Source organism: Orbicella faveolata, unplaced genomic scaffold (genome assembly GCF_042242905.1).
Source record: "Orbicella faveolata isolate gen_17 unplaced genomic scaffold, um_ofav_v1 contig_24, whole genome shotgun sequence".
Lineage (NCBI taxonomy): Eukaryota > Metazoa > Cnidaria > Anthozoa > Scleractinia > Merulinidae > Orbicella > Orbicella faveolata.
In genome coordinates this window covers 32234728-32259758 of record NW_028301552.1, presented here as the reverse complement: position 1 = coordinate 32259758, position 25031 = coordinate 32234728, and the positions used below count along the sequence as shown (strand labels likewise).

The 25031-nt window shown below is 40.2% G+C and overlaps 1 protein-coding gene across 1 annotated transcript; it reads left to right on the top strand.

Annotated features, from left to right (window-relative positions):
• The first annotated feature begins 640 nt into the window (after window positions 1-640).
• LOC110056198 (poly [ADP-ribose] polymerase 1-like) lies at window positions 641-25031 on the top strand. The gene is made up of 29 exons (XM_089291529.1): window positions 641-771; window positions 927-947; window positions 1731-1973; window positions 2410-2733; window positions 3313-3429; window positions 8786-8868; window positions 9193-9315; window positions 10645-10749; window positions 11030-11114; window positions 11628-11715; window positions 12413-12561; window positions 13051-13120; window positions 13581-13646; window positions 14025-14157; window positions 14364-14424; window positions 14883-14943; window positions 15938-16014; window positions 16486-16611; window positions 17056-17139; window positions 17671-17793; window positions 18715-18843; window positions 19485-19583; window positions 20514-20666; window positions 21297-21333; window positions 21735-21748; window positions 22124-22200; window positions 22838-22899; window positions 23220-23337; window positions 24003-25031. Exons 1-29 carry the CDS (start codon window positions 658-660, stop codon window positions 24079-24081), a joined length of 3021 nt encoding a protein of 1006 aa, XP_089147655.1. The 5' UTR covers window positions 641-657; the 3' UTR covers window positions 24082-25031.

Genomic DNA, 25031 nt, shown 5'->3' with positions numbered 1-25031 from the left:
CTCCATATTGAGTATTATTAAAGCCTGGTTTTCACTCAATCGCAAGCACAAGGGCAAGCAAAAGCGCAAGCAATAGGGATGAGCCAAGAGAAAACGAAATTCGAGGCAAACACAAGCACAAGCAAAATCATCCGAACCTTCCAAACTGTTTAGGCGCGAGGTGATCTGGACCCAGTGTTTTCACTGGCCAAACATATCCACGTATGGTAAATATCCTTGTGCTTGTGTTATGCCTGAGCAGTGTTTCGTTTTCACTTGTTGCAGCGCAAACGCAAGCATAAGCGTAAGTACAAGAAAAAGGAAAAATTTTGATTCTTGTGCTTGTGCTTGCGCTTGCGTTGCTGGTGAAAACCAGGCTTAGAAACCATTCATGTGAAAATGTGTCCTGCCTGCCGTTCATTTTCATACAGAATAAACGGATCAAACTTGTCTTAATATGAATAGTTTTAAACGAGAACTCCGGCGTTTAAGGCAACTCGTAAAATTAAATGGCCTATTTCTTTTTGTTCGACGAGCCAACAGATTCACACAACCATATTTTGTTTTTCAAACCACGTGGCTACAGTTGTCGCTCAAAGAATTTGGCGCGTAATTTTAACCAATCAAAAGCAAAATGAGGTTCCCATCCAGTCTTTACGCATCAAGTCCCTAGACAAAATGGCGGACGATCTGCCATACAAAGCGGAATATGCGAAATCTGGTCGTTCTTCTTGCAAATTCTGTAAGAATAACATTGACAAGGAAAGCCTTAGGGTAGCTAGGATGGTCCAGGTAAGGAATCTTTTTGTAAAATCTTGTTTGATAGGGAGAACTAGGTAGATTTTATCCCGACAAATATCAGCCATGATGTCGCGCGTGTGATCATAGATCGAAATGGCTGCACTGAATGGGTTTCGTTAACATGTTATTCTTTCGTTATTTTTCAGTCTCCTCACTTTGACGGCAAGGTAAGGAAGATAATTTTGCCGTAGCGTTTTTATATGATAGTGTCTCATTTGTGGCAAACTTGTCTCTAAGGCTGAAGGATATAAATTTAAATGATTTTACATGCCTGTTTCGGGAAAACGATAAACATCTAAGAGGAGACTGATCGAGAGCCGCAGTAAGGAGAGAGTGAACGAAAATATCACCGTGAGATGCGAATAATGCTACACTGTAATATTTACCAGTCCACAAGTTTAAAATTAGTGGGAACATACGTAAGTGTCGGAGCAAATTTAAATTCTGATGACGAAACCAGGAGGGGTGGGGGGGGGGGTGGTACATGTACTCTGTAAATCATTGGGTAGGGTGTGCCACTGAGACACTGAAACTCTTACCCTATACTAGACCATATTCAGCATGATTTTGCAACCCTATTCTAGACTAGGCATTAAATATTCCTACCCAATCCCAGACTAGCTATTTTCCATGCTGAAACTTTATCACTATTTCAGTCCAACATATGCTTACTAAACAAATTTCTCACAAAGTTACTTTCAAGTTTCAATTTGTATTACATAAATTTAAGTAAAGAACCCTGTTCTAGACTAAATTATTTATACACTGGTCACTTTTCCACTAAATTATACCCTATAATTTGTAGACCAAAACTGTGTGATTTCTCACCCTATGGGAGACTGGGAGATTTGGTCTGTATCCGGGAGACTCTTGGATAATCCAGGAGAGTTGGCATAGATGGGCTTATGTGTTGAGAAGAGTCCCACATTGACTTTGCTTTAAATTTATAGATTCCCAACTGGTTCCACTACAGCTGTTTCTTTAAAAAGCACAAAGTGAACACTTTCAATGATATCAGTGGTTTTGACTCCTTGCGATGGGACGATCAGGAGAAGATCAAGGGAAAAGTAGGTGGTGGAGGAGGGAAGAGCTCAGAACCTGCTGCGGCGAGCAGTGGCTCGGATGACCTGATGGCAGAATATGCCAAGTCTAGTCGAAGTAAATGCAAGAACTGTAAAGATCAAATTGACAAGGTGAGGCTTCACAAATTCTTACAGTTTTATTTCTTTGTATAAACCAAATGGATTTAAGCATAGCTAGTGATTCAAGGTTTAAACTTTTTAAAAATAAAGTCGGAGATGCCAACCTAAGAAAAAATTTGAAATCTGGGAGATCGCCAATTTTAGCTTCTTGACTCTAAAAAAAAGTCATTTAAAGTAGAGCTCCACCAATTCAACCCTAAAAATACATCAAATAACCCACAATACCCCCCGCCCCAACTAAAATCAGCCAAAATATGCCTGAAAAAATGTATTCTATACACTCTTCTTCTTTTGCCCAGGAGATCTGTTGAGCTCTATGGGAGGCTGGATGATTCGGTCTGTATCGATGTGAGAGACTCCTAGATAATCTGGGTGGGGAGAGCTGGCATAGGTGTAATAACGATCATTCATTACGTTTCTTTGTCAGGGAGAACTTCGCCTTGCTAAGGTCATGGAGCCTGATGCAGAGTCTAATGCACCAGCAGGAGTCCCAATCCCATGGTGGCATCACGTAGACTGCTTCATCGAAAACAGAGCTTCATTAGGAGTTGAGTCAACTGTAACAGCCGAGTCTTTCTCTGGATTTACCAAACTGAAGAAAGAAGATAAAGACTTGTTGAAGAGTAAGCTTGGATCAGGTGGAGGAAAAAAGACTGGAAAAGGAGGCAAGAGAAAAGCTCAAGCTGTAGATGAAGTTGATGCAAAAAGGAAAAAGACAGCGGAAGAAGACGAGATTGAAAAACAGCTTAAGGTGTGTATATTGTGGGTTATAATGCTGTTGACTAATAGGCTATTTCCAAGTTGCCTATTGCCTCTGTGTCAAAACGAGCCTTTGTGTGAAACCATTCATATAAAAATAAGTTCTGCTTAAGTGTACAGGTTCATTTTCATGCAAATCACATGTATTTTCATATGAAAAGTTTCGCATGAAGACTCTTTTTGAAACAGAGTTACAAGATAACTCGCACATAGTCTATTTGTTACTGGAGAAAACTCAACATTCAAAAGGATTTACTACACAGTGCATCACTGTTCTTAATTCGACTCTGTGACCAATGAGACCTCTAAGGGATGTCATTAGTAAGTTATATGGCTTAGCAGAAATCTGGCCTGAGAGTGCCCCTTGTTAAATAGTAATCAGGGCCGTAGTGCATATGTATCGGTCATTTAATCTACATGTCTGTACGAGTATCTGCTTTTATTTAAATAAAATAGACTGAGATCTACATGTAGTAAAGCTATAGCTTGATAGGTGAAGCAGGAACAGGCTATAGCACATGAGACAGTGTAGTTTACATGTACTTTGTTTTAAAACAACTTGTTTTACCAGGAACAAAGCAAATTGTTGTGGAAAGTGAGAGATGATTTGCAGAAGAATTGTTCCTTACCAGAACTCAGGGAGATGCTTGAAGACAATGGACTGAACTCGCAGGGAGGAGAAAGTTCTGTAAGTGAACAGCCTTGAACTGCCTGAATAAAAAGAGGATGCTGCATATAATTCTGCCCCCACTCAAGAGGTGCCGGTGTTTCAACCCAAAATATTTTGCATCATGATCTACAGAGATCTGAGTATATGGAGTTTGTGTTTTACTTAGCAGGGGTGTAGCTAGGGGGATCCTGGGGTGCCCATGACCCCCCTTTTGTAAGCCTTTTTAAAGCAAACAACTTACAACAGGTGGTTAAAACGACATGACAATCTGGTGAGTGTTTAGTTCTAACACCTTTATTCAAGCGATAGATCTTCGACTCTTACACGGTAAATCCATGTGATCCAACATCATACATTAAACATGACACGTGACCGGTAACTCACATACATTAGTCACATAACATCCCCCTTCCTTTAGGATGAAAATAAAGAAAGACAATTCCAAACCAAAATCATCACAAATTATCAGTTTGATAATCAGTGTTCTAGGTGAAAATCACTCATAGCCTTTCAAATGTCAAGTCCGGTTTCTAGTAACTGAAAAACAAGTGTTTAAAGTCCCTAGTTTTCTAGTGTGAATAGTCCTTAAGGTATGCAGGCCCTTTGAGGGTTCTCTTAGGACGTTGTGAGACAGCAGCAGGTGTGGGTTGCTGTTCCTGGTGTTGCTGGATGGTCTCAAGTGTATCAGGTAGGTTGTTAGTCTCAGCTAGGGTCTTTGTCTGGTCCTTGTTCTGGGTCAATGCTGGTTCCTGGCTGGGAGTTTGTTCTAGAGGCCTCTGTGGGACAGGCTGTTCTCTCAGGTCCACCCTGTTTCGTCGGTAGGTTCCTTTCTCAGACTCGACTTCATAAGATCGTTCATCATATCTTTTGGTCACCGTTGCCTTTTCCAATGCTTTCTGTCCAAGTGTAAATGGCCTCATTCTCACCACAGCTCCTTCTTCTAAGGGGGAGAGGTCATGGGTCCCCTTGTTGTAGTACTTGGCTTGTCGCACTTGTCTCGCCTGGACTTTCTTCTTTACTGCTTCAGTGTATACAGACTGCGGCATTAGTAGCTCTTTGGCTGTCGGAAGTTGTGTTTTGCAACGTCGATCTAACAACTGTTGGGCGGGACTGGTCCCCATTGATTCTGTGGGCGTGTTACGCAGTGCCAGCACTGCAAGGTAGATGTCTCCTTTGGCTTCTTTGGCCTTACGCAGGAGGCGTTTCGCATCTTTGACAGCTGCTTCTGCTTTGCCATTCGTTTGTTGGTGCCCAGGACTCCCTGGTCGGTGCTCAAAACCCCATTCGTTTGCAAAGTTGGTAAATTTCTCGCAAGCGAACTGTGGACCATTGTCACTTATCACAATGTCTGGAATTCCTTGTCTTGCAAAATGGCACTTCAGCTTCTTGATGACAGTGCCCGCTTTTGTGTCGGGTTTCAAGGATTCCCTTGGTTGTTTTGCCTCATATTTGCTGCATGTCTCGCATTGTGATATGTACTCCTTCAGTTCTGCAGTCATGCCAGGCCAGTATATGCACTCCCTGGCTCATCTCAGGCAGCTGTTCACGCCTATGTGTGAACTGTGAATGCGTTCTTTCATCTTCATATGCATCAGCTTGGGGATAAGGAGTCGCTCGCCTTTGAAAACGAGACCGTCGTAGATGCTCATCTCATCCCTGAACTTAAAGTAAGGAGCAAGTACGGCCGGGAGCTGCTGCTTCTCTTCTGGCCAGCCAGTTTGGATTACTTCTTTTAGCTGTTGCAAAACTTCATCATCACAGGTGCTGTTCCTCAGCTCCTCGAGTCTCTCATCAGTCATTGGCAGCAGTTTGACAGCACTCACACGCTCAAACTCTCCCTGATCACTCTGAGTTGTGGGAAGAAATGCTCTGCTTAGGATGTCAGCCGGATACATCTCAAGCCCTGGTTTGTAGACGATGGACACGTCATACTTCTGCACTTTCAACAGCATCCCTTGGAGTCTCTTGGGTGCACTCCAGAGTGGTTTCTTGGAGATGGCTGCTAGCGGTTTATGGTCACTCTGGAAAGTTACAGGGCGACCATATACGTACTGATCGAAGCGCAAACACTACGGCTAGCATCTCCTTTTCTATCTGTACATATTGAGTCTCTGGGTCTGTCAGGGCGCAGCTTGCAAATGTTATGGGTTGCCCATTCTGCATGAGGGTGGCCCCAAGTCCTTTTTCACTCGCGTCACATTGGACAGTGAGCTCTTCTTCCAGGTTGTAGTATTTCAGCAAGGGTGCCTGCATCACAAGCTCTTTGACCTTCTCGAATGCTGCGTCATGCTCATGTTGTCACTGCCATAGCACCTCCTTGCGTGTCAATTGTTGGATGGGCCCTAACACCTCAGCCAGTCAAGGCAAGAACTTTGCAAGGTAGTTCACAAACCCGCAAAATCGCTTCACAGCTTTGACGTTATCAGGTTTGGGCATGTTGCGCACGGCCTCAATCTTCTCTGGATCAGGTTTCAGCCCATCTGCTGTGACCAGGTGTCCCATGTAGGGGATCTCTTTGCACAGGAGCTGAAGCTTCTTCTTTTTTAGCTTCACCCCTTTCTCTTTGCACCGCTGTAGGAACTGCTGTAGTTTTGTGTTGTGATCAGTGGTTGCCTCTTCTTCTGTGTTTCCTACTCCGCAGATCACCATGTCGTCATGCACGGTCAGCAGGCCATCAAGCCGATCAAGTGCCTGGTTCAGCCTCTTTTGGAATATCTCACTAGCTACGCTGACTCCAAATGGAAGTCGTTTCCACCTGTATCTCCCGTAGGGTGTGTCAAAGGTTGTCAGCTTGCTTGACTCGTCATCTAGTTGCACATGCCAGTAGCCATTTCTGGCGTCAATTTTGGTGAAGACTTTTGCTTGTGAGAGAGCTGGAAGTACGTCATCTATCACGGGGAGTGGGTATCTCTCTCTCTTTAGTGCTTTATTTAGTTGTTGTGGGTCTAGACAAAGTCTCAAATTCCCTGATTCCTTCGTAGCAACAACAAGGTTGCTAACCCAGTCTGTGGGTTCATCAACAGGCATCAGTACACCAATGTCTGTCAGTCTCTCAAGCTCAGCCTTGGGCTTTGGTTGAATGGTGAATGGCACACATCGTGAAGGGGCAGTGTTAGGCGGCACTGCAGGGTCAATGTCTAGGTGTTGTTGTCCTTCGAGCATCCCCCAGTTCCCCTTCAAACACTTCACTGTATTCCTTGATGATCTCTTGTGCTGTTGGTGCCTTCTTAATTGCTAATTTTGTTGCAGCTACTTTTTCAAAGTTCCCCTCGTGCACTTCTATAAGTCCCATCTGCTGGATCACCTTTGAGCCCAACAATGGAGTCAAATTCTCCTTCACAACAATGAACTCGACTGAGTATTTCTTGCGGTTTCTGGGATTGCATAAGGTCATGCGACAGGTCCCTTCTGGTTTGAGTTCAGTCTTGTTCCACATCTGCAAGACACATTTCGTCAGCTGGATATCTTGCTTGTTGACGTATTTGTTTGGTAATATGTTTACTGTTGCGCCACAATCAATATGGAACTTTACAGGCTTCTCATTGATAAACATCTGTGCGTAGATTTCGTGTTCCGTGACGCTGTTGACAGTTCCTGTCAATTGTGGTTTAGTAGTCACACAATAAAGGAATTCTTCTTCGCTTGTTTCTTCTTCACTTGTTTCGTCTTCGACTTCAACATTGTGTGCCTTTTCTTTTGCTTTACACTGTGCCGCAAAGTGGTTTTTTCTGCCACACGCTCCACAAACACGGCCCCAAGCGGAACAGTTGTCTCTCCCTTTGCAATGTTTTCTTCCACAGAACTCGCATGGCTTATCTCTTGCTGACATCCATTCCTTATCTGGCTTCTGGTTGGCATGTTTCGGAAACCGGCCTGTTTACTTCGGATATTTGTGCTCTGGTTTCTTTGGCTTTCTGGATTCAACTTCATGGACCTCATCTGGCTTGGTGGTCTGGTCCATGTTCCTCAGCTGGGTGCTTGAAACTCCATCACTCTTTACAATTTCAATGCATTTTTGTAACGTCAATTTGGTCTGATGCAATAGGCGCTTGCGTGTATTAGCACCATGTATGCCAAGGACAATTCGATCTCGTATTAGCGAATCATGTAAACAAGTACAGAAATTGCACGATTGTGCAAGTGTTCTCAGTTCTCCTACATACGTACATGTAGCGTTCATAAGTCTCATTGGTTTCTCCAATCGCATACTTGTCAAGTTCCTTGATTATCTCTGATAGCTTACGCCGGTTCCTCTTCATTCAAATCAAAGCTATTGTATGTCTTGACCGCCTCGGATCCTATCAAGTAGAGAAATAGTGCCACTCTGTACTCTTCTGTTTGCTTGTCCAGCTGTGCTACAATGATGTAGTTTTCCCATTGCTGCTTGTATACCTTCCAATTCACAGCCTTGTTTTGTCCTGACAGATCCAGTGTGACCCCCCCTTAGAAAAATCCTGGCTACGCCCCTGCTTAGGCATGAAAATTCGAAACCATGAACTAATCAGAGACAACACTGATTTCAATAGGAATTTTTTACTGGTATGGAATATTTGTTCAATTTAGATCTCAGACATTTTATTTTGAGTCAGGGAAATGGAGATTTTGAAGAAAAGTCAGTGAAAATTGAAATTATAACACCACTGATTAACACCATTGCAGGCTGGCCATGGAAGAAACATTTTGGGTTGAACCACCATTATCTTAATGCATTAAGTATGTTTTTCCTTAACGAAGAAAGTAAATTTGTTCTAAACTCAGCAGAATGAAGACCATGTTATTCATTATATTGATTGTCTTAAACGGGTGGACAGGACAGCTGCAAGGGAAGGCAGGAGGCCACTACTATATCTGACATTTTGTATCTATTTTTACAGGGAAAAGTCAGAGAAGTTTGAAAGTGTTGTCTGTGGTAACCATGTGTTTTTCAAGTTCAAAATGCAACCAGAACAAGAGGGGTTTTGAATGGTCCTTCAACACCATAGGTCTAACAGAACTTTTCCTCAAATTTCACGGGTCTTGCCATCTCCTTTTTTTTAGCAGTTATGTGCGTCTCGCAGTCTCTATTTTTGCACAAAGTTGTCTCACAGTCTCGATTTTTTTGTGGGCTAAGAAAGTCTTGAAGTACTGATTTTTTTGTTTTATAAATGACCTCTGAGGATCTTAGAACCTGAACATCTCAAGTTCACATTTAAAACACTTTGAAGTCTTGGTCTCGCAACTGAAGAAGACAAAACGTCTCAGGCTCGCAAAGAAAAACTCTAGTCTCGCCTTCTTGCAAAGTCTTGCACTTACCATTCACTACCCCTAACAAGCAGGCATGGTAATAATCAAAAAATAAAATAATATTTAAAAAATAACCTATTTGTATTGTTAGCTCTTGGACAGATGTGCTGATGGAATGACATTTGGAAGATTACTTCCCTGTAAAGAATGTAATGGTGGTCAGCTTGTTTATAGGTTTGTGAAATGTGAAATGTTATATATCTTACTTGCAAGTAAAGTGATTAATTATTTATGAGTGTGTAGTAAATTGCAACCTTCAAGATACTTATATGCGATGACTGATTCAAAGCATACAGGGTGACACAATCTTGGTAAAAATGTCAGCATTCTTAGATCTCCTTTTCATTAATATTTTAACACTAAAGTTTAGTCTGTGTGTGAAAATACTAGAGTTCTCCATTGAACAATGAACAAATAATTAATGATTGAATGACAAAGTTTGCTGCAGCTTTGGAATTGTCTGCAAATGAGCTTCCTTGTACTGTACTTTTTTTGTAGGACAGAAGGTTATTGTTGCACAGGAAACTTAACAAGCTGGACCAAGTGCACTTTTGTCACAAAGCAGCCCAAGCGAGATACGTGGAAAATTTCTGTGGAGTTGAAGGAAGAGTCAGACTTTCTGTGAGTGTGAAATTGTATGCAATTTGTTTCTTGTCAAGAGAATCCCTTGTAATGAATATTCTGCTCAATAAATGTTCCCAATAATAAAGGCGGGAGGGGCGGGGGGGGGGGGGGGGTGGCACTACTTTTCAAATGCTAGTCTTTTAGATTTGTCCAAAGAGCAACATGTTGATTAAGGATTAATTGCATGGCAGCTCTTCATAAATGACTATCTTTCAATGGATGCCTTTGGATCAGTGTCAGGCAACCCTGACACTTTGATGGGAGAAACTAGTGCTCCAAAAAAAAAAGAAAAAAGTGAAGCCTTGGAGTTAAAAGACTCATAGCTCATAGTTGCCGGAGCTTTTCCCAGTTTCAGTAGCATGAAACAGCTAGGAGTATTTCTACTCCCCCTGGATGGGATGCTAGTCCATCGCAGGTCACTCCCCCACAATTTGTTAGGTTTCCCCAACGATTTGCCGGTACCCATGTATACTCCTGGGTGGAGAGAGGCTCTGTGAGAGTTACATGTAAGTGTCTTGCTATAAAGATTATTAAATAATAATGATGATGATGATGATGATTATTATTATTATTTATAAGTAATAACAAACTTTATTGAGCACTTTTTCATACAAACTTGAATCTTACATGATAATAATAATAATTGTTATTATTATTATTATTGTTATTATTATTATTATTATTATTATTATTATTATTAACTCCTAACGAGACATGTAGAGCCTTTGGAGATTGCAAATGTTTAGACCATTCACATCCAAATGGTAAATACTGTCAGTTTGAAGGGTTTAATCCTTTACCCCCTAAGGTGAACGGCAGTTTTTCCCAAATCGGCAAATAAAGACACTCTGCCTGTGTACAATATGCAATTTGAAAGCCACTGATCAGCTTATTTAAGAATTGACATCAGCAGCTATGAAGGAGGTAGACATTTTGAGAGAAATTGCTTTAAAATGGGAAAATGAATGACTTCAAAAATAGATCAATCTTCTACTATATTAGTTATACCCCTAAACTATAGCTTATTTAGCAACTCTTAGTGCGTAGCTTGATATGAAACAAGTCTTACATTCCATTTGCATCCTGAAAAACGAGCTAAAAACTTCTGGGGGTGGTCAACCACGTCTTGGATGGGAGGGGGTCAAACTTTTATGACTTCAATGAGCAGATCTTCACAAGACAATTTTCATGGCAAAAATTCATAGAAATCTATCAAATATTCACAAAGGTATGATCTTGTGTGCCAATTTGCACTCTTAGGGGGTAATGACATAAATCATTACCAGTGTTCAAGTTTGATATCTAGCATTGAGTTCAATTCAACAGGAAGAATTTCAAGTTCAAGAAAAGAGAGAGGATATTCCCAAAAGTGCCTGATGTGCCTGTCACGTCATCTAAAGCACTAATCAAATCTGAAGCTGTTACTTCTATGTGAGTGGAGGCATCTTGATGTGTAATAAATAAATGCATGTATCATGGTGATTGCATTATTTTTGATAGTGTTCCTAATGAAAAGAAAACTATATGCTGATCCCACTGAATACAAACTAACACTTTGAGAGTTATATTGACTATTTAACAGACAGTATTTCATTTGACTCTTCAGATGATCAAAGGCCCGTTTATCTAGAACAACAGTTTTTCTCAAGACACCAGTTATCTGGACAATCAAGTAGAAGTGATACATTATATAAAATTCTTACCATTGTAGGGCTTCTCCACTTTCTGCCACTGCACCTGGCAAGCCACTTTCTGACATGAAATTTGTAGTCATTGGCAGACTTCAACAAAGCAAGGTACAGGCAAGGTTTCTGTTTAATACAGAACAGTTGGTACATGTAGCTATCCCTAGAGACATTGTTTCTATGCTCGTCTGCCACATTCCACATCCTCCATTATCCAAAATAATAGCAAAGAGCAAAGTTGTTAATGATTGGCTGAGTGTTGACCAACTGATATGTATCGATTGACACTTGATGGTATGTCTGCAAAAATTAGCTGACTCAGACTCGACGACTGTTGACAGAAAGGTTGATCAAATATTGCCCAAGTATCAATCGAGATGCTGATCAAGTGATGATTGAGATGTCGATCGAGTGTCAATTGAGGGTATTGATCGACACTCTATCACAGATGCCTTTAGTACACATGATCTAAAATAACAATAGATGGCTTCTCATATGCATCTCTCAAACTACATATTAAAAATAAATTAAGTCTATTTTAAGAAATGATATAAAGTTGTTGTTGCTGTTGTTAATTAATGCAGCATGCTTCACATCTTATACAGTCATGTTTACTCTTTTTAGGAGAAAATCACGAGAGCCATACAAGATCTGGGAGGATCTGTAGTTGAGAAAATAAATGCAGTTATTGACTGCTGTATTAGTACGCAAGGTAATTCAGCATTGTCTTCAATATTCCTAGGGTTCAAAGGATCCTTGTATGCTTGTTGACTAGTGCTAGTACATGAGTTGAGTTCTGCAATGTTTGGAAGATGAAGAGGAGAGGTCTGAACTCTTGACTCATACTTTTTTTCTCCCTATTCCAACCTGCATCTTCTTTAGTGGCTCCTTGCTCTGTGGTTTTTCTATTGCAGAATATTATATAGGACAGTTTTCAATCAAGTCAGTGTCAAAAATAATCAGAATTACTTTGGTTTTAGCTTTGGTTTTACCAAGGTTTGAGATTGGCTGAGTAGTGTAATTGGTAAGTTATTGGTCTGGTTTTGGTTTTATGACACGCAATTGAAAAATGCTCCAAGGTTATGCCATTTTTGCTATTTCTTTGGATCTGCTTCACCACCTTGTATTCTTGCTTCCCACTTGTGAGGACTTGTTCTTGCCCAATTCCAAGATCCATTATCCATGAATGTCTCCTCATGTCGCTGATTATATTTGCGTTGAATTTTTTATATAATTGTTTGATAAACTTAAAGAAATTCTTAACCACCATTTGGCCTTTGAAAGTGTGCATACTTACCTTTTGAGATCCTCCATTTACTCTCTCATTTATTCACTCATTTGTCCAGAAAAGCTTTTGAAATGTATATAATTATGTGAGATGTTAATGTATGAAATCTGTGTTTTTGTAGCTGAAATAGACAAGAAAAGCAAGAAAATGAGAGACGCTGAAAAGTTTGATGTGCCAGTTGTCAGTGAAGATTACTTGGAGGCTGTGAAAAAGGGCGGGGCCAAACTGTTGATTTCACAGCATAGCATTGCATCATGGGGAAATGCAAAGGTCTACCATTTGTTTATAATTTAGCTGTTGTTATGTGCCATTTAATGCTGGGGGTGACCCTGCAATAGACTAGCACATCCCATCCAGGAGGGAGTAGAAATACTCCAAGTTCCTTCATGCTGCAGAAACCAGACTAAGCTCCGGCATGATGGGCCATGTGGCTCGTATGCAGATTTATGTTTCATTTTAGTACAGAAGTATTAGTAGAGGTAAGTCTGGTAGATGTTCCCAGTTCCACTCAATCATAATACTGCATAGGAATGCAGTGAAACAACCTTTTTACCAAATGTTTTTTTTTTTGTGAATTCACCTTGGTGGAATGAAAACTGTTACTGCATCAGTAGCAGACTCATGACTGAAATATCTTTATCTTACCTTAATCAGGCAGAGTAAAATTTTCCATGTAGTATTTGTATTAGTAGATAAACAAAGTTGCTAGCCTTGAATAAGACAAATAACCCTTAGCTTGTGACAACTGAATATTCGTAGGGTACTAGTGTGACAGATGGTCCCTCCCCTCCTTCTGTGGCTAAGGTCAAGAAAAGTGCTTCAGATGGAGGTACTTGTAATAAATTATATATACAGAGTAAAGTGAGCAAATTACAGCCTTAATGTGACCATTAATTGACCTATGTGCTGTTTAACATTGTCTGTTTAACAGCAAGAAGCAAAAACATGTTTGCAAAGGAATGAGCAAAAATTTGTGCTCCTGTTCAACCTTCTGGAATCTCCGTTTCATCAGTACAACATAGAATTTTGCAGTGTTAACTGCGAGAACATGTGTTGTGAAACACAAGCTTATGACCACAAATTCATTCATAAGGCCACTTTATTTTGTCCCAAACAAATGCTTGATCAGAGTCTTAATCAGATCAATCAGTATAATTCACTTATATCCAACCACCTCATTTATCTGTGTCGATATTTTGACATCAATTCCACAATTTTGATTTCTACATCAATGTACCCTGGCTAGAAATACAACTTTAGGAATAACTGTAGTTTTATTAACATTGTAGGAAGTGGATTGGCAAAGAAAATGAAGGTTGCTGTGAAAGGTGGAGCTGCAGTAGATCCAGAGTCAGGTAGTGGTCAACATATAAACCCCCCGCCCTCCCCTGTCATCTTATTCTGCTGGCTCATTTAAGAAATTGAAAACATGTGCCATGTTTCTGTCGAGTTTTAGTATAAATCTACTAGCGTTCTATCACAAATGCTGTTCTCTGATTGGCTATACTACTCACTATCTATTCTTTTGTAGATAGTGCGTAGGGTAGCAGTGTGCGCTGGGGGCCACCTGGGATTGGAACAGCATTATCTCATTTTTGCTTACAACCCTCCACACAAGTAAAAAAAATATAATGAGCAAGTACACACAAGTTGTGAAAATTAATCAGTCAATTAATCAACTGTGGTAAATGTGGATGTATTTATTAACTAGCATAGTACTTTCTTTGTTTCAGAGATGGAAGACACATGCCACGTGCTTGAAGAAAAAGGAACAGTTTATAGTGCTACTTTGGGCTTAGTTGACATTGTTAGAGGCACCAACTCTTATTACAAACTACAGATTTTAAAAGCTGACCATGGCAATTCGTGAGTATACCTTTTCACACTTTTGCTAACTACAAGTCTTGATTGTTTGAAATTCAACAATTTGACAGGAGACATACACCACTGTCTTTGTGCTTACAGCAGCATGATATAATGTCACAATTAATGGCCAGTGGGAAGTTGGTGATTTTCGTTTTGAGCATACAACGGCTGTTCATTTCTCTCATACATGTATTTGAAATCTTTAGTTATCATCTATTCCGATCGTGGGGAAGAGTTGGGACAACCATTGGAGGAAACAAACTGGAGGTAGGTATTTTAGTCTGAGCAGAGAAGACTTTGAGGCATAGGACTCAAACACTCATCTGTACATTTTGCTGCTTGTATTTTCCAGGGAATGTCCCTTAGACATGAATTTTCGTTTAGACATGAATTTCCATAAGTCTTGTTTTGGATGATATTTTAGATGTTATTATATTTTCATTAGTTTAAATAGGTGATGTCATGTGTTTATGGAAATACCTTAATAAAGTGTTGCTGTTGTTGTAAAAGAAGCCATGTAATGTTCCATCTAAGCTTGCGCAAGATAATTACGTTGCTTGTTCTTTTGCTCTCCAAATGCTCTGCTGTGTTGTATGTGACATCAGATGTACCTAAGACGCAAATGATAACTTTAACTGACATCCTTTCTCTAATGTCTGTAAAAATGTCAGTGGAAATACTTTTTTAGTGTCAAGCAATCAGGAGAAATGTTTTGAATTTTACAGCGTTGTGGATCCTCAAGGTCAGCCATTGAAAAGTTCATGGAACTTTATGCCGACAAAACAGGTACAGTAACTGACCTTACCGTGCTGAAATTCACAGTTAGCCAATCAGAAGCTATGTCTACTGTCCTAATATCCTGCAATATCAAGTCACTGACCCGATATGGCAGTGACGTCATGCTCACTTGGCCGAACATGTGTACGGTAAATACCTAATCGTACCTTTTTGGTACACTTTGATGGTATATCAAGCTCCTCTGGTCTCACCATGGGTGGACTACTTCTCGCCAAAATACAAACCATCGCTCAACCAAACTCGTCTGATATGCCGCCGAAGCATAACATAAAGATACAATTACAATTACTATTACCCATTATGCGCAAAGTAAGTTTTAGTTGTCAGGATGTTAGTGCACCAGGAGACTGGCTCATGAAGTCATTTAGATTTTGTAGCTCTTACATTAATTTTATGCAAAAGATTCAAAAGGTGGCAAATTTGGAATTTAGCTCCGAAAGAACTCATTGAATAATCAACAACAGTACTCCTGGGGGAAACTCCCATATGAAAAGGTTGGAGACGCTCGTCGGAAAATTTGAATCAAAACCCTAAAGGAGACCAATCTAGGTGGGGCTCGAACTTTATTTGATTCTTAAAAGATACCACTTAAAATGAAATAGGCTTGATTGCCAGCCACTGCTTGGGAAAGGAGCCTGCACTAGTGTGTGCTAGTAGACTGGACTCTAGAGAGGTGGAAATTGAGCCTAAAAGCAGAAATGGGGTTGGGTTTTTTTAATGTTTTTCTTCGAGTACACCCTAAAAGAAACCTTCACAGTGTAAAATAGTGGCATTTTGTCTAAACTACTAAGCGAAATGATGAGCACCCCCGACCTTTTCATATGAGAGTTCCCCACCCCCCCGGGACAATACTACACAGTAAAATTTCTACTAAACTGTAAGATACATTTATTCTCTGGTGGTTGTGTTGTGCAGTACAGTGAAACCGTAACTTGTTAGTATGGATTTGTTTATTTTATAATTGGTAATATTGCATATACAGGAAATAGCTGGCTGGACAGAAAGAACTTTGTCAAGCACCCAAATAAATTTTATCCACTGGAAATTGACTATGGGCAGGTATGTGTGGTTAATGTCAGAGCAGTTTAATTTCACAAGCCGGGAGAAGAACAGGTTCAAACAAAACCAAAAGCGAAATGGTTCACAAAAGTAACTGTAAACTGTCGCTTGCTCATAGGCCCTGGGCTTATACAACTTCGTAAAGGGGGAGGAGCTTATATCCGGGCGGGGTGGAGGGGGGGCCCTTATAAGCGGAATGAATAAAATGTTTCAAAATAAAGTGCAGTAGTGTTGATCACAATATGTTTTTCATATACTAGTTTTTAATTTAGCTTTAAGACATCGTAATAGATCGATTTCATTTTAAACTAGATGTGTGGCTTATATCTGGAGGGGTTAAAATTGGAAGTAGTATTTTGCTTACAGGTAGATGGGCCTATAACCCCGGGGGGGGGGGGGGGCTGCTTATAGGTGGCGGTTTACGGTATGTGGCAAGGAAAATAAGTGATGTTTTCACATTTCTTCCCTCAGGATGACGAGGAGCTTAAGACAACTATTGCAGCAGGAAGTAAATCCCTGCTACCTGTTCCTGTCCAAGAGCTTATTAAAATGATATTTGATGTTGAGTCTATGAAGAAAACACTTGTAGAATTTGAAGTGAGTTTTTCATGAATCAAACCCTTTTATAGTTTAAACCCAATAAATTGCAAGATCTTTGCAGTTTCATCATAGAACCTGAAAGGTCAGTTGAGGTAGTTTTAGGGTGGGAAACCGCTGACATTTCAGATTACTCATCGCTTTGCTACAGGCATATTTTTACATAAGTAGCCCAGCAGTGTGCGGTTGTTAACAAAATGACAGCCACTTCCTTGCGTTTTCGAAGTGTCTGTGAACAGGACTTAGATAAAGTTTTGAACGACTAGTAGATTTATACTAAAACAATTTGGGCTGTGCCCTCGTCAACTATCACGTAATAGAAATCTCAAGCTCCATCTAATTGCTAGTCATAACACATTTATGCCATTATTGCTAACTATCGTACACCACACTTGGTGCTCTTCGATGTTCATCGCACCAAATACGTGCTTTTGTGTTGTTTAGATCGACTTGAAGAAAATGCCATTGGGAAAGTTGACAAGGCGACAGATAGAAAGTGCTTATTCTGTTTTAGGAGAAGCACAGAAAGTAAGTAATCGTATCCTGAACAAAATTGTAAATGTGAATTGCTTTAATTTTAGTGTTGATTGATATAATGTAAAACAGTAGGGAATTTAAGAAAACCGCAACGGCAACGACAATATTGTTTTGCACGACGGCAATTGTTTTGCTCATTAAAATGAGCACGTGCGTTGTAAATCTTGGTTCATTTCTTTACCCTCCTCTGCAATACAGAACGTGAAATGACCAAATTCTGCATTGTGTGGAGAACATGAACCACGACAACTGATTTTTAATGTATTTTTTTCTAAATCTATCGCTGTGTCCCACATTTAGTTTCATGATAGTTTTGACAGTGACAATTAAAGTAACAATTAATGTAAACGACTTTTTTAATCGTGTTGTCCCCAGTGTCGCCTTCGTGGTTACACAAACTCCCTACTGTTGTTTGTATTGCAACTTTTCCAAAAGTGAAAATTGCCGAAAATCTTGTCATAATAATTATGTTCCCCCTTGAAGGCCTGTAACTAACTGATGTTTTGTTTGGTGTAATGACAGTTGATTTCAGATGGTAGTAGTGCCAATGCTCTTCTGGATGCATCTAACAGGTTCTACACACTGATTCCTCATGACTTTGGTATGAAGAAGCCGCCAATGTTAAACAACTTGGAACTAATTCAGGTAATGAAAAAATTAAAATGGACGTAAATTTCTTCTTGTTTCATTATTATTACCAGACTAAAGAAAACAAGAAACAGGTAGAAAAAATTGTAACAAATTAAGTTGTAATAAATTACAATAAATTAAAATTGTAATAAATTGTAATAAATTAAAATTTTAATAAATTGTAATAAATTAAAAATATCCTTTGCTTTTCGTTGCGTAATTTCTTTGTTGTTCAGTTTGTTATAAGCATCATATCATATACTTCTTTTGCATTTGTCATCATGTCATCATTGGTAACTGACTTCATGAGACCATTGTATTTAGCTACAGAAAGCTAAGTAGTTCCTAAGATGCATGGTCCAAATACTGGGGACCTACGAGGATGACCTATAAATCAAGGGCCTACCAAGAAGGTCGTAATACTGCAAGCCTGTTTGAAAGATGGTCCAAGTATTGATGAGCTACTGTGATGCCCCACGTACAACCCCGTTCCCAGACTTCGTCTCCTTTAGGGAGGCAAATGAGAGAGAGCCTGGGAACGAGGTTGCCCTAAGTACAGCCTGAGGGCTTTCGGATTTGTTTAACTTACTTTGCCGGGCCTAAATTCATGGCCCAAATGCTAACACCCTTCTGGGCTGGAGTCCATTTCTCGAAGGAAGCCGTAGCAAAATCTCAAAACTTATGATTACAGAGCTGTTTTAATTTACATATTTTTAATATGACTAGAAGTTCCCTTCATACAAGAAGTTTCAGGCGTCTACAGCCTTCTGTTTTTAGATACAGATTAACTAAAAATCGCTTTGCGGGCCTGAAAAGTTTCCAGGGCTTTCATGGAACAGGCCCCAGGCACGGACACTTATTAGGGACAACAGAAAAACTGTAGATGTTTGTGTTTTTCTTAGTACTAACTGATCAGTTATTTTTACTTTGTTCTAGGCTAAAGTGGGCATGTTGGACAATTTGCTTGACATTGAAGTAGCTTACAGTTTGTTGAAGAGTGGGGAGAGTGATCTGGCAAAGGATCCTTTAGACTTTAACTACGAAAAATTAGAAACTGATTTAGAGGTGAGTCAATAATTTTGTTACTCCAGCCAGGTAAACATGTTCGAGAGATCACGCTAAATCGACATGCCTGTTTTATGAAAATCCAGGCAATAATCCGATCAACATTCGCATTCGGAATTCGTACTTAAATAAATAAATCACCTTATTACTTAGAGAGGAAGCCACATCAGCCCTAGCTGGTTTTCATGAGTGTCCTCCATCTTGGTCAAAATGGAATTTGGAGATGTTGGTTTTTGTGGAGGAAGGAAAGCCAGAAAGCCCATAGAAAAACCCTCGGAGCAAGGCGAGAACCAACAACAAACTCAACCCACATATGGCACCGGGCCATCGTTGAATTGAGGGTTGACAAATGAACTGTTCATTTCAAGAATGCAACTACAGTTGAATCAAAAGAGTAAATCAAATTTTTCTGAATTAATTCAATACTTCGTGTTTGGGCGAAACACCTGACGGGTTTGAGTCTTAAGGCTTGAAACCACTCGATCACTCGAGGCTCTCTCTCCTTTGCCTCACAAGATCTCTCAACTTTCCTGTAGCGATGAAAACCATCGCAGCTCAGTATCGTGTGGAAACCAGCCTTAAAAGGTGAAAGAATCATGCGGATTTATTGAATCTCAGTCACTTTTTTTCTTTTTTCTCAGGTTCTTGCCAAGGACTGTAAGGAATATTCTTTGATCAGTGATTACGTGAAAAATACACACGCTGAAACACACTCTCAGTACGAGCTGGAAGTCCTGGAGGTGAATAACGTTTCTTATTATTTCATGTGAGATAAACGTACTGCATTGCTTCTGCTTTAATCAACAGTTAACATATGGAGGAAAAGACTCTTCCGAGCTAACCTTCTTTTTGCTTTCATTGCGTTGTTTTTGTTGATATAATACACTGTAATTTAAAGAATGTTCTACTTTCTTGTCCGCGCACCAAACAGCAAGGGGTGGGGGGAATGAAGCTGTAATTTAAAAAAAGTCTGCATACGTGCCAAGTGGCCCATCAGGCCAGCACTTAATCCCGGTTTCTGTGGCATGAAGCACTAGCGACTACCCTAAGATATTTCTACTCCCCCCTGGATGGGATGCTAGTCCATCGCAGGGCTACCCCCAGCATTAAATTCGATGGTACCCATTTATACACCTGGGTGGAGAGAGGCACTGTGAGAGTAGTGTCTTTCTCAACAGTCCCCAGCCAGGACTCTAACTGCGCCTCCTGAGCCGTAATTTAACACTCCTAAAATTTATCCGAAAGAATACCTGTGTTAAACATTAAAAAAACACCTTCAGCAACCCCAGTACAAAAGACAAGAATACTCTTTCTCTTTAACTCCCTTTATCTCTCTTTATTTCCCCTCCCCTTTATCTGTCTCCTAAACACAAGTTGTCAAACAGCCCTAAGCTGATTAACTATTCATACCGCTTTCTAACACTACCTTCAAGTTCACGATTTCGTATTTACTAAAATTTCTTCTAAAACAAAGCTGCGCAATGGGCCGTATTCGTATTCCCGGCATTGGACTGGAACTAGCTTGCAATGGAGGCTCATGCGGGGAATATCATTAAAAAGAGATAAACGTCATTTGCATTTAAAAAGACTTCTCGCCGTAGCCTCAGTTGCAAGCTGGTTCCAGTCCAATACCGGGAGTACGAATATGGTCTATTTGTTTTGGCTTCAAGGTCTTCAAGGTGAATCGTCATGGTGAAAGAGAAAGATTTCAGCCTTTCAAGGAACTGCACAATCGCCGCTTACTGTGGCATGGCTCCCGCACCACAAACTACGCTGGCATTTTATCTCAAGGGCTCAGGATCGCGCCTCCTGAGGCCCCAGTGGTAAGTGCTCGTTAAGGACCTTTCTTCTTTAGCCCAATTTACTTCTGAGTCAGTCACTTTTATAAAGTCTAAGTTACTTATACATATGGGTTATGGTCCAAGGGTAAGGTCAAGATGGCTGGATACTGGCCAAGTTCTTTTGTTTGGCGTGTTTATGGACCGATCCGGAGTCGTGGTCGATAAACTTGCAGAAAATGAACGAGGTCAATATTTAGCCATCTTGACCGAACAAGTTTGGCCAATAAAGGATTTTTTACATGGCTTTCGGGAAAATGTTTCTTGCCGGACACAGCGGGTAGTTCCGAGCAGGCAAGGTAGCGCCATCTTGCTCTCTCGGATTTCCAATCACATCGCAAGATTTGATTCATCTTGCTGGCTCACGGAGCGAGCGATGTAATAAAATGAACTCCGTTTAATCATAGTCAGAGTTTCTTCAATCGTTTTCGCAACGGGAAGGTAGTCTCCACGCGTTGCGTGGAGTGATGCACGTCCCGAGTCAACTCCCGATCGAGGTCCTGAGCGAAGTAAGAATAACAAGATTGAATCCCATTGAATGGTCTCAGGAGTGTTGGTCTAAAAATAACCGCTACAGAGTAATTCCTTCTCACCTGTCAATGTGTTGTCTTTCAGACAGGCTATATGTTTGGTAAAGGTGTTTATTTCGCAGGTACGTACGTGTCAAAGTCGCTTTCGCAGATGAATTTATAATTGTTTACTGGTAGCGTCGCTTCAATGTTATAAATATTTCAAATTTCTAGCTTTTTTTGGCAAGGCTCCTGAGTATCTGAATTTACACAGCGTAGCATAAACAGGGAATGAATCGCGAAATCGTTGCGTCAGGAATAGTTCTAAATATTATTCTACTGGAAATCAGTAAACCGTTTAAACGTGGTGATTTATTTTTGTAGCAATTTGTGCGTAGTTAAGTAAACACATGTACAGAAGTTTGTATGGAATTGTTCAATTTTCAACTTGACCTAATGCGTGCACCGCTTATAGTCTATCCATTTGGTTAAGATAAATATTTGTCCTGAATTTGATATTTTTCGCTTTTATTATTTTTGGCAGATATGGTGTCCAAGGTAAGCGGAGCAACAACAGGATTAATTTTTAACTCCTCTTAACCTTTCGGTAACGAATTTAACGAATATAAGTAGTCAGGTCGAACTGAAAAGCTAATGATGTATTCTTTAACGGAAAAACATCATGATTAAATACAAAATTCTTCTAAGGAAAATTATGGAAAATATATGGAAACAGTAGGGAGAATCTTGAATCCAATGAAGTAGTTGTTTATTTATAACATTTCACACCTTTATGATGTGAATTGATGAAGTTTCCATCACAGGCCTTTTTGTAGCGGAACATTTTGTTAAGCCTGCATTTTAGATGGTGTTGGCTGTTCTCGTTCAGTGTCATTGTCCTTGTTGTTGACTTGTTCTCTTCTTATGTTACAGTCAGCAAATTACTGCCGCACCACACCTACTGATAACATTGGTCTAATGATGCTCTGTGAAGTGGCTTTAGGAAATATGTAAGTATCCTTTCGCCAACGAACCAGCCGTAAGCGCACAATCGATTCAAACAGTTAGGCCGCGGCCACTCTAACGCGTTTTTAAAAGTACTGATCTGTTTTCTTCTCGACGAAAACGAAGTAAAGTATTTCCGATCACACTAGCGTTTTCGTTTTGTTTTCACCTGTCCACACTAAAAACGGATACTTTTTGATACTAAAACTCTGATGAAAGCAAGAGTATATGACGCTATTTTCGGCACCGTTTTCAAAAGCCTCCGTTTTCAGCTATCCACATTAGAAACAGAGTGTTTTGAAAACGATGCGTCTTCAGAAGGCTCCACTTTGATTTGAAACCGTTTTCGAAAGCGTCCGTTTTCAACAGCTTTTTGGGTCGTTAGTGTGGACGATAAGCAAGGGTATCAAAAAGTATGCGTTTTCATACGAAAACGCATTTGTGTGGTCGAGGCCTTGGAAACTCAAGTACAAGATTGAGAGTTCACAAGTGTAACTCTCTTTGTCTCTCATTCGACGAGAAAAGCCGAGAGTATTGATAGACGATGTGAGTTGCTAGCCACAGGAGGGAAAGAGTTTGATATCCCGGCTACTCTTGTTCTTGTTTGGCCCCGGACTTATTAATACTTTTTGTCTTTCACAGGCATGAACTAACTGCAGCTAGCTACATATCAAAACCTCCTAAAGGAAAGCACAGTGTCAAAGGTACGTGAACTATACCTGTGTCATGGGGTAAATGAGTATTATGATCAGGCGAAGAGAAACAGTATGTTTCCAACCACCCACCCTCTCCCCCTACTCAACCTCTCCCTCCTCCCGAGGGAAACATTTAGGATCTCCTGGTGAAAACATGTAACAAATCCGAAGGAATCTAAAGTGAAAGAAGTCTTTCCTAAGCTTTCATAAACTCACTTTAAAATTTCTCAGTGACACCTCCGTTGATTACTTCCGTGATTTGCAAAAGTTTCCATTGCTTAGTGAGTTTGAATTTTCTTCTGATTAATGCGTTGTGGTTTTCGCATTAGGATGTGGTAAGACAGGCCCAGACCCCTCTGCGGACGTCACGCTCGAGGATGGCACGATTGTTCCCGTCGGAAAAGGAACTAACACAAGTGTTGCAAATTCAAGTCTCCTCTACAACGAGTATCCTTTTATCCATGATCAGAAGCTTGATGATTCTTCCTCGTCAGTTCGTACAATGATATTTCTTGTAATATTGTCTTTGGGAATTCGTTGGTTCCTCAAGGGAGTGTCGTTTAGTTGGTTATTTTTCTTTGAAATAGCGTGAAGCAATTTGATAACACCCAACTAATAAAATCAGCCCATCAGAACTAGAAGTACATAAAGTGAAATTGGCGCAAACCGGTGCAGGCCGGTGCCAAGCGCGGAAAAAGGTGCACCCGCTGCAAAGTGCGAAAAAAAAAGTGTAAACCGTGGAAAGCGCGGGAAAAGTGTACTCGGTGCAAAGCGTGGGAAAAAGTGTAACCTGTGCAAAGTGCGGGAAATCATTGTAATCGGTGTGTAAAGCGCGGAAAAACCTGTGGCAAGCTCTAAGAGTCACGCCTGTGGAAATATATCTTACTTTTCGCTGACTATAAATCCGAACAGTTCAGATTATGGTATCCATTTATACTTGGTTAAGAACGGTACTGTCAGAAGGAGTTCTCTTACCCAAGAACACGACGTCATGACGTCAGTCAGTGCTTGATCCCGGACAGCTAGATTCAATTTTATCGCTGTATTAGGACTTTTTCAGCCAGTTGTTGTTGTAACTTCTGTATTCTTTATTATTCTTAACCTGATCTCAGATACATCGTGTATGATGTTGGACAAATTAACATCAAATACTTGCTAAAGCTGGATTTTAAGTACAAATATGGATGGTGAACGGTGTTCTTCAGTCGTCGACAATTGAAGATAAATGTTTAGAAAGTGCGCAGTGAAAAAAATGCTTGATGAGCGGGACAAAAAAGTTCAAGTTTTTATAGTAGAGTCAATTATCGTTATTGTTCAATTTCGTAGTACGTATCGATAAAGTTAAAGGAGCACGTCACGGTTTGTGCATCTCGAAAAGTTTAGTCTAAACTTTTCAAGTCCGTCGTTCGTAGTCCGTGCAATCTTCTCTAACCTTAACCATCCTTGTTTCTCTATGGTTTATTACCATCTCTTTAGTGTTTTTCTCTCTTAGTAAACTATTATTTTCAGGTTTCCTTCAGTTTAACACCGTGACTGTGCTCGTTTGAGTCAAAAAATATTCGACTAATCCTCGGCGTCTGAAGGGTATTGCGTTTTCTTATCGGACAATCACTACGGTTCTATGCAGAGATTCTTTATAAGCAATGTAGAATCAAATAACTATACGAATGTTCCAGTTGATATGGTGATTGATCTACTAGTAAATTTGTTTACAAAAATGTGATTCCCAGATTCGGGAGTCTTCGATGACTGCGTGAACAAGACTTGCCTTTCCCACTTATCAACGGGGTAACAAGTGCCTATTTGCCGACTCGGACGGCGTAGCAGGTTTGGATCCTGATTAGAATACCGTTGGCTCGAGGTCGTGATATCAGCGAAACATAGTGCAGCTTAGCCCTCTCACTCGGCAATAATCCTATCGCCATTTCTGGCAGTTTATTTGATGGAAAATTTCTTAATATGTCCAATCTTTGTTAAAAAATCGAGATATTTTGAACTGAATGCGTACCGAATAAAAAGGTCTGTTTGATTAGATCCAGGACTGAAAGAAAATTCGTTTCTAACAGTTAGATATAGTTTTATAGTTGTATTTCATTTGTGGTCGTTCGTGCGACAGTAAAAATAAAGAAATTTCAACAATG

Bases quoted from the DNA above. Each gene is read 5' to 3' on its own strand.
- LOC110056198 (XM_089291529.1), top strand. From the start codon at position 658: ATGGCGGACGATCTGCCATACAAAGCGGAATATGCGAAATCTGGTCGT. The intron at 10,750-11,029 runs GTGAGTGGAGGC...TTACCATTGTAG, and splicing joins TCTGAAGCTGTTACTTCTAT to GGCTTCTCCACTTTCTGCCA. The intron at 11,115-11,627 runs GTACAGGCAAGG...TACTCTTTTTAG, and splicing joins GCAGACTTCAACAAAGCAAG to GAGAAAATCACGAGAGCCAT.